At 36.2% G+C, this 10598-nt stretch overlaps 1 protein-coding gene across 1 annotated transcript; it reads left to right on the top strand.

Moving 5' to 3' along the window:
- The first annotated feature begins 2937 nt into the window (after positions 1 to 2937).
- On the top strand, positions 2938 to 4152 carry LOC128161029 (uncharacterized). The gene has a single exon (XM_052824291.1). The coding sequence runs from the start codon at positions 3049 to 3051 to the stop codon at positions 4150 to 4152; it is 1104 nt and encodes a 367-aa protein (XP_052680251.1). The 5' UTR covers positions 2938 to 3048.
- Positions 4153 to 10598: the final 6446 nt, after the last annotated feature.

The following is a 10598-nucleotide window of genomic DNA, read 5'->3' as shown; positions in this document are numbered from 1 at the left end:
GGTTTCATGCTTTGTATGCTACTTGCTAAGGTGGCAGGGGACAGTTTTTTGATACAATTTATTGTAGCCAAGGGATGCATGTCTTCGGAACTCTGTAACTAGAATTTCCTCAGTTCCCATTCAGCACAAATACCTTTAATTCACTCTTTATAAGGCCGATCACCAATTTCTGAAGAAAATTACTAATCAAAACCTGTAAAATTCTCTACATACTAATTTTTATGAGATTTTGACCCTTTCATATTTTGCTAATTTTTCATGATTGTTCAGCTTTTTAGACCTCCCCCCGCTAATTCCCTGCAGAGGGTTGACCTTCCGTACCGCGTGCATGTTGCACTATCACATGTCAAAAACCTACGGGTGTATAGTTTACAATGTCCCATCCACCTACTTTTTGTGTTATTTTACCTCCCGTATCTAACTTGCAATTTCACTGTGTAAAGTCAGCACAACAGTCATAGCCGCAGGTTTCGCATTTTACTTCTGATTCTCATGTACCTAACATAAGGGGCCTACATATTGCATATCAATGTGATAGTTTGACATAGTTTTATTTTTAGAATTATTCAGTTATTCATTCATTCACTTTTTCCATCTTTCACTCTTTGCGCTGCACTAATACTTACAAGTGTGTGTAAACTTAAACACTCCTATTATAAATAATGGTATAGTCCGTTTAGGTTATTTATTTCAGAAGGTTTGGATTATTTCATTTGAAGATAGGTATTTTCATATTTACGGTTTGTGATTGGTCAGTATTGGTCACTACTGATAGAGTTTGGCGGGAGATATTCTTTTGTATTCTGGTTCTGTAATTCTTCAATTGCAACCAAGACTTCTAGCTAGACAGGTGTGTTTCAGACTGAGACAAAGCATACAGACTCAGACCTGTAAGTTATTCTTTTAAAACTATAGGTTAAAGATTAAAATGAATAAATAAAGTTAATATATAAGTATGAGTGTGTAGATAGAGTGAACGTTTTGAATACAGCGCTATGTAAATATCAGTGAGCAGTATATGTCTCATAAATTTAATTTTATAGTAGACAAGATCTTATATATATATTGTATAAATTATAAATAGGTCAAGTCATATAATGAGCCTGATCCGCTGATTGATACTACGTATATGCAGTGTCGTGCACCTAGTTCCATAAATGGGTAACTATCTGTTGAAATTCATTATTGTAAATAGTTTTCATATAATCTACATATTAGAGTGATGTTTCTAAGAGTTGGAAATGTTATTTAACATAAAATTCAGATTCATCGTGTATTGCGATTAAATGTAAAGCGATATAATTGACCTATAAGTAAATGTATGTTATACATGTTTGTGATGTCTATAATGTTTGTGTTGTTATAGTGGTGTGTTTATATGTTTTATGTATTGTTTTAGGGTGAAACGATTAATGCGACGTAACGCTCATAATATATAATATATAACCCTACAATCGTCTTGGTGTTTTGTTTTATTCGTCCAAGAACGGTTACAAAAATGGCGCCCAACGTGGTTTAGGATCAACGGCAATCTGGTGGACGTTCCCCGCAGGCCCATTCCCGTGCAAGGACGGAATTCCAGACGAGAACGTACAGGCCGACGGAGACCCGCCAAAACAATCCGTGGAGTTTCCCGCACTTTGGTGACGTCATCTACCGGAAGTGTTTATTCGAGGAGATCCACATGTGTTACTATTCTCGTCCTCGTGTGTGTTGTGTCTTGTGTTTTGTGAAATCTTTGTAAATGTGTTGTGAAATGTATATGTTGTGTACATGTTCATAAGGAATTTAATCATTGATTGGTAAGAAATTTCTATTGCGCACCACAAACTAGTTGTATGTTGAAACGTTGATATATATCACGTGATTGCGATCAGCTGTTGTCTACTTTAGTAGGTCAATTCCAAACTTGTGTATTTTTTGTAATATTTTCTCAATTTCTTTGGCCATATATGTTTTTGTTTTTAGTCATTATATATATAATCAATTGTAAACAAAGCAAGAAAGACGTACGAAAGAGCAAAAAAAATTATAAAAACTTTGCTTGAACTAAAATCCGGAAATATCCGAAATCTTAATTTTTACAAATATTATACTTTGACATTCGACCTTGACACTTTGTAATAACATCCGGCGAAAACAAAGTTGACAATTCTTGGTGCAAGTCTGGTGTTTATTTGGTAACCAGTCATTGGTATTGAAGTTCTGGCTGGTCTGTTCGTCTTCTTCAGATAAGAATTAATCAGGTTGATTTGAATATATCACAATAAATAGTATATCTTGTTTTACAGCAGCTTAAACTTGGTATTACTCCCTATACCCTGTGTCAGAAGAGTGTTTACTAACATTGCACTTCATTTCAGCTCTCTCATTTATCATTGATTATTAGAGTATTATAGAGTAACGGTTTATTTGACATTATCCATAACAGTTCATTGAGTTTGTCTGTCCGACTTCATCGAAGGTAATTATGCCTATCATGGAGTAAGGAGTAAAGTATACATACAATTGGTGTAAAATATTTACAAATCTATTGGGTATATTTTGTGTTTTGATATTCAGGTTATTTGACTCCAATATTTAAGTAAACGCGTCGGTTTCTTTATATTAATCAACTCGTGTCGGTTTCTTCTATTTCGTGTCTATTTCATTCCGCTTTTGTATTTTTTTTACATATTAAGGATTTATATTTGGTAATTAGTAATAATCAGTACCGAGATAACTTAGTTATTTATATAGAACTTAGTTATTTAGTTAAAACTTACTTAAATTTAGTTAATTTTTTTCAGAACTTATTGATTGAATTTGACTTATTGCTCTTAACTTTAAATCAATTAGTGTAGAATTATTAATTGGTCTAATTAAGTTATTAAGCAGTTAATTAGTTAACATATATATTTTTCTTTTTCAGAGTTTTTTTTTAGAAACTTAGTTTATTTATCCAATTAAGTTGATTTATCAGATTATTCAGGGTTATCGGCTTAGAATTTAGTTAGAATAGAAACGTATTTAAGTTGTTAGTTCAGTCATATAAGGTGTTTAATCATCATGTCAGAAGAGGACTTAACACAGGAGGAACTGCAAAAGTTAGCGAAATCTTTCAAGGAACTTGGAGTGAAACCAAAACTAAAATCTGGAGAAGAACTTAAATCCTGGTTGATAAGTTATGCAAATTGGGCAGCACCAAGGACATTGCAGATGGACATGCCTCAGGATAATGATGCATCAAGTACTCCAAAAGAAACAACATCATATACCACTAACACTCCGAAACTGCCATTCTTTTCTGGAGATAAGAAAGGCGAAACATCATATGATTTGTGGCGTTATGAAGTTGAGTGTTTGATTAGAGATGGCGTTAAGACATCAGCAGTTCTGCAGAGCATCAGAAGATCACTTCGAGGAAATGCAGCAAGAGTCCTGAAGCGACTCGGAACAGAAGCATCCATTGATGAAATTTTGCAGAGATTTGACAGTGTCTATGGAATTGTTGATGACAATGAGAATCTTTTGTCCCAGTTTTACAGTGCATCTCAAAAAGAAAATGAAGATGTTTCAGAATGGAGCTGTCGATTAGAGGATCTGTTGAATAAGGTGATACAGAATGGTGAAATTGTTCCAACAAACACAGATCAGATGTTACGAAACATGTTCTGGAATGGACTTGCAGAAAACCTAAAGGACATAACTGACCATATATTTAAAGAGTGCATTGACTTTGATGAATTAAGAAAGGCGATTAGGAAGGTAGAACAAGATAAGATCAGACATAAAGATGCCAGTAAGAAAGCCACTATCCATCAGACTGTTACCAGTGATTCAAAGATGGATGAATTGAAAGCAATGATTCAAAAGATGGACACTAAAGTGAATCAGATGAAAGAGGATATTGATGTTGTACGTCAGAAATATCAAACTGAAAAACCACATAATTCAAGATTTCAAGGTCAAGGAGGATATTTTCAGGATCAACAATATCAAGGAAATTATAGAAACAGAGGAAAAGATTACCCACAAGAGAGAAGAAATGAGGGAGAAGTTGTTTGTTATAGATGTGGACAAGTTGGACATATACAATATGGCTGTCGTGTACGCTTGGACCACAAAAGAGATTTAAACTCACAGCGACCTGCTTTGAGACGCGGACGCTAGGTTGTACTGATAGACAGCGTCAACTTCCAGGAATTATTAGAGATAACACAGAAGTAACGATAAGAATAAATGGAATACCTACAGCAGCATTGTTAGATACAGGATCAACAGTTTCCACTATTTGTGAATCTTTTTATGAACAAAATTTGCAAGATGTAGAAATTCAAGATATCGGAGATTTATTTGAGTTGAAATGTGCTGATGGCAGTAATTTACCTTATAAAGGTGCGGTAGAGCTAGATGTCATATCGGAAGGATTAGGAGATGACAGACAGTATACATGTTTATTCCTGGTAGTTAATGATACAGATTATCACCAGAAGGTTCCAGTATTACTAGGGACAAACATTCTTAATTCCATAATGGGAGGAATAAAGGAATGTCATGGAGAAAGATTCTTACAGATATCAAGACTGCATGAGCCCTGGTATTGGACATTTCGATGTTTAGCATTAAGGGAAAGAGAGTTAGTGAAGAATAAATACAGACTGGCAGTAATCAAGTCTGCGGAAATAAATCCCATTACTATCCAACCAAATTCTGAAGTGACAATAGAAGGATATGCAGACAAGATGTTTCCTTATAAACAGACCATGGCAATTATTCAGACAACAGAGAAATCAGCAATTCCTGCAGATTTAGACATCATCCCAAACTTAGTTGACTATAATCCCCAGAAGAGAGAGACAGTGTGGGTGACTGTAAGCAATGTGACAACAAGGACTGTCAGGGTACCACATAGAGCGATTATTGCAGAAATTCAGCCAGTCACTGTGGAGGACATACCAGAATTTCCTGCAGGAGACAACACGTCCCAGGCAGTCGACTTTAATATTGCCCAAGACAACCTGACAAAGGAGGAATTTGCCATGGCTAAAGAGGTGATAGCGAGAAATAGGGACATTTTCTCCTGGGGTGAGACAGATATTGGCCACGTCACCAGAGTCAAACACAGGATAGAGATGACGGATCATACACCTTTTAGACAGCGTCACAGGCGAATACCCCCATCCATGTTTAAGGAAGTCAGAGATCACATACAACAACTACTGACAGCAGGAATCATCCGGAAATCCAAGTCGCCATTTTCCAGCAACGTTGTCTTGGTGAGGAAGAAAAACGGAGATTTAAGGATGTGTGTGGATTACCGACAGTTGAACAACAAGACCAAGAAAGATGCCTATGCCCTTCCAAGAATTGAGGAGATCCTAGACAGTTTATCAGGCAATTCCTACTTCACAGTTCTAGATGCCAAATCTGGATACCATCAAATAAAAATTGAGGAGAGCCACAAAGAGCGCACAGCCTAAACTGTTGGCCCCCTAGGCTTCTTTGAGTATAATAGGATGCCCTTTGGCCTTTCGAACAGCCCAGCTACATACCAAAGACTTATGGAAGACTGTCTTGGAGAATTGAACCTTAACATCTGTTTTATTTTTCTTGATGACATTATCATCTTCTCAAGAACATATAAAGAACATCTAGATAGACTTCAACAAGTATTTGACAAGTTAAGGGCAGCAGGGTTGAAGCTTTCCCCTAAGAAATGTAATTTCTTACAGGAAAGAGTCAGATATGTAGATCATGTAGTTTCTAATCAAGGTATTAAGACAGACCCAGAGAAAACGAACAAAGTTCTTAATTGGCCCATACCTACAACTCCAGAAGAAGTTGGGAAATGTTTAGGTTTTGTCGGTTATTACCGCAAATTCATCAGACACTTCAGCAAGATAGCAAGACCTTTATCAGAGTTGATGCTCATACCAACAGATAGTAAGAGATCAAGCAAAAAGAGAGGAAAAGTCTGGAAGTGGGGAAGTGAGGAACAGAATGCTTTTGACAGATTGAAGGAAGCATTAGCAACTCCACCTATACTCGGTTATGCTGATTACAGCCTGCCATTTGAACCGCACATAGATGCAAGTAAGATTGCTCTTGGTGCAGTTCTATATCAGAAACAAAGAGATGTGAAGAGAGTCATCAGCTATGCCAGTAGGAGCCTCACTAAACCAGAACAAAACTACCCCGCCCACAAACTTGAATTTTTAGGACTGAAGTGGGCAGTATGCGACAAATTTAAGGATTATTTACTAGGGAGTAAGACTAAAGTCTTGACGGATAATAACCCACTTACTTACATATTGACCTCAGCCAAGTTAGACTCTGCAGGTCATCGATGGTTGGCTTCTTTAGCTAATTTTGATTTAGATATTCAATACAGACCTGGATTTAAGAACTCGGACGCAGACGGACTATCAAGACTAACTGAACAAACTAATGACATGTCTTCTATTTCAGATGAATGTATGAAAGCATTATGTCAATCTATTCAGTTAGAGATTCCCTTTGTAGAGAATTTATCTGTAGATTCAGAATTAGTTAATCAGTTAAATTCTGAAATTTCCCAATTTCAACAGGTTGACTGGAAAGAAGCTCAACACAAAGACCCAGTATTACAGAAGTGGATGCATTATGTCAAATCAGGTAAGAGACCCCGAATGAGTGATCTACCAACCTCTACTCATTCTCTAGCACTTATTAGGAATTTTCATCTATTAATCATGGAAGAAGGAATCTTAAAGAGGAAAGTTACCATAGATGATACATGCATAAAACAGATAGTAGTTCCAAGGGATATGATTCCAGTGGTGTTGAAAAATCTACACAATGATTTTGGACATCAAGGACGTGACCGTGTAACATCCCTGGTCCGCGACAGATTCTACTGGAACGGTATGAATTGTGATATTGATAGATGGATCAAGAATTGCCATTGGTGTCTACGTAGGAAGGTTCCAACTAACCAGCGAGCCTCTCTCATGCCAATCTAGACATCATACCCCCTTGAATTGGTGTGCATGGATTTCCTGACACTTGAACCATCTAAAGGAGGCTTCCAGCTTATACTGATCATTACAGATCATTTTTCCAGGTTTGCTGTGGCTGTGCCCACGAAGAACTTTACAGCTAAAACCACAGCAGAGGCTTTCTACAACAATTTCATTACCAATTATGGCATTCCAGTCAGAATACATAGTGATCAGGATGCGAATTTTGATGGAAATATCATCAAGGAACTATGTCTGATTACAGGGATGAAGAAATCAAGGACCACTCCCTATCATCCCATGGGCAACGGGATGTGTGAGAGATTCAACAGGACGCTACACAACATGCTTGGAACTCTCCATCCAGCCCAAAAGACCAACTGGAAGAAGTACCTTTCTCCCCTGGTGCAGGCATACAACAGTACCAGGCATGAGAGTACAGGACAATCACCGTACAGATTGATGTTTGGCCGTGAACCACTTTTGCCAGTTGATGTTGCTTTCGGAATCAACAATCAAGAGAAAAAACCACTTACCAAGTACATAGAAGACCTCAGAACAAGAATGAAGACAGCGTACCATCTGGCGAGGAAATCAGCTGATAGGTTAAGAGTGAAACAGGGTAAGTATTATGATTTAAAGGTAAGAGGTATAGATCTTCATGATGGAGATAGAGTTCTTGTCAAGGTTGTTGCTTTCGATGGTAAACACAAGATAGCTGATAAGTGGGAGGAGGAAGCATACATCGTATTGCGCCAGCCAAACAAAGAAGTACCAGTCTATGTAGTACAGAGAGAGGATGGAACCGGAAAGAAGCCAATAGGATGCATAGACCCAGAGTTTCAGGAGAAACCAATTCCCAAACCAAGAGCCAATAAACAGAAGGACACAACACAGAATGAAGAAGAAACAGAGTTGAAGCAGCAAAATGATGTGGCAGATCTAGATATCAGTGATAGTGACTCAGAATATGAGATCCAAGTTGTAAAGGTACCTGTACAAAGACCTCCTATAGAGATTTCTAAGGAACCAGTTAGAGTTGTAGAAGAAGAGGTTACACAGCCAGAAAGGGAAGCCGCAGAAGACCCTGCACCCCAAGATGAGGAGGGTGATGGCTCTGAACCTGGTGCTGAGATAGGGTTAAGGAGATCTGCAAGAACTAGACGACCGCCAAAGAGATTTGCCGATTATCAGCTGTATCAGATTTGCGACAGGCGAAGAGAAGAGTTGATTATTTTGAAGCAAATTTTAGAAAACACAAATCGGTCAGAGGAAAGAAATATTTTATTAGGTTGCATTTCAGACATTATTAGCAAATTGTAGATATATTGTTTTTTTTATGATCATAGCTATTTCAGTACTCAGTTGGAAATGACGAGGACGTCATTTCACAACTGGGGGGGGGGAGTTTGTGATAGTTTTACATAGTTTTATTTTTAGAATTATTCAGTTATTCATTCATTCACTTTTTCCATCTTTCACTCTTTGCGCTGCACTAATACTTACAAGTGTGTGTAAACTTAAACACTCCTATTATAAATAATGGTATAGTCCGTTTAGGTTATTTATTTAAGAAGGTTTGGATTATTCCATTTGAAGATAGGTATTTTTATATCTACGGTTTGTGATTGGTCAGTATTGGTCACTACTGATAGAGTTTGGCGGGAGATATTCTTTTGTATTCTGGTTCTGTAATTCTTTAATTGCAACCAAGACTTCTAGCTAGACAGGTGTTTCAGACTGAGACAAAGCATACAGACTCAGACCTGTAAGTTATTCTTTTAAAACAATAGGTTAAAGATTAAAATAAATAAATAAAGTTAATATATAAGTATGAGTGTGTAGAGTGAACGTTTTGAATACAGTGCAATGTAAATATCAGTGAGCAGTATATGTCTTATATATTTAATTGTATAGTAGACAAGATCTTATATATATATTGTATAAATTATGAATAGGTCAAGTCATATAATGAGCCTGATCCGCTGATTGATAACTACGTATATGCAGTGTCGTGCACCTAGTTCCATAAATTGGTAACTATCTGTTGAAATTCATTATTGTTAATAGTTTTCATATAATCTACATATAAGAGTGATGTTTCTAAGAGTTGGAAATGTTATTTAACATAAAATTCAGATTTATCGTGTATTGCGATTAAATGTAAAGCGATATAATTGACCTATAAGTAAATGTATGTTATACATGTTTGTGATGTCTATAATGTTTGTGTTGTTATAGTGGTGTGCTTATATGTTTTATGTATTGTTTTAGGGTGAAACGATTAATGCGACGTAACGCTCAGAATATATAATATAGAACCCTACAATCGTCTTGGTGTTTTGCTTTATTCGTCCAAGAACGGTTACATCAATTTCAACAAGAGACACCCCTCTAACTAATGATAATCATTAAAAATCATTTCATGAATTTTAGCAACACTCATAAGCCTTCAAGTACAGCAACTCTCAATTTTACAAAAATATTGACGGGTACTTTATTCGAAACTGTCCCTTGCTACCTAATAAAACAAGTATACAAAACATGATAACAATTATCATTTTTGTATGTATTTCATGTGAGCTGCGCAACCTTAACTTTTTAAACTAACTATGATAATATAAGAAGTCGTATCATTGAAAATGAATAAAATACTCCATTTTGACACAAAGAGCCTTCTTATGATTGTACTCAAGTGTTAATGAAATTTTCATGTATACTTAAACAGCAAAACCTAACATTTTGGATACCTGAATATTTGATGTTTGCATATATGTGTAATATATTTAATTCATACATTTAATATCAATTAAAGCAGATTGTGACAATCACTTTTCATATCGAACACACCCGATTTTATTTTTCCCATAATTCTTTGCAACGTGCTTGGCCGACGCTAACAATAGGCGCTAAGTTATACCCGGCCGAGCTGTCCAGCAATACAGACGTGCTTAGTGTGTGAAGGGGGTATCGTGTTAGAAGCCTGTGTGGCATGTTTTAGTTTCACAAGTTCAGCATTTGACGCGGACACGGATAGCTGACCGTGGTAAGTATTTATTTAGTTTGGTGTAGTTTATTTGTAAATTTTTGCCTTTTTATTAGTATTACGCAGTCGTCCTATAAAGTCACCTTGACCATTGTTCACTGTAGAGTTACCTGTGTGTTCACTGATGTGTGACTTTAGCGAGAGTGTTTAAATGGAATTCGTCTTTTTCTATAGTACAGTTTTTGCTATTGCTGTATAAAGAAACGGTGATTTAAAGGGCTATTTTCTATGCGTTATTTTATTTTACAATTTATTGTCACTTTTTCCACTTAACTACTTGGGCGGAAGTGCGTCACCGGAAGTCTCAGACGCCATATTGTTTACTGTAAACAAATAACTTAGTTACCATATACTTACAATATTTTGAGATGTTGCCTTTAATATAATACTATTTATACATTATCATAGTTTGATACTATCAGTGAGATACTTATATGATGTATTATACAATATTGTTTTTATTATGGTGTTATGGTGTCACTTGTACACTTATTGTAGTGTCATATTGTTGATGTTGAGAAGATGATGATGTTATGGTGAAGTCGATGACGATGCGATGTTCATGTTGATGA

The sequence above is a fragment of the Crassostrea angulata genome, chromosome 8 (genome assembly GCF_025612915.1).
Source record: "Crassostrea angulata isolate pt1a10 chromosome 8, ASM2561291v2, whole genome shotgun sequence".
NCBI lineage: Eukaryota > Metazoa > Mollusca > Bivalvia > Ostreida > Ostreidae > Magallana > Magallana angulata.
The sequence above is the reverse complement of the archived record's forward strand: the minus strand, read 5'-3'. Positions and strand labels throughout refer to the sequence as shown.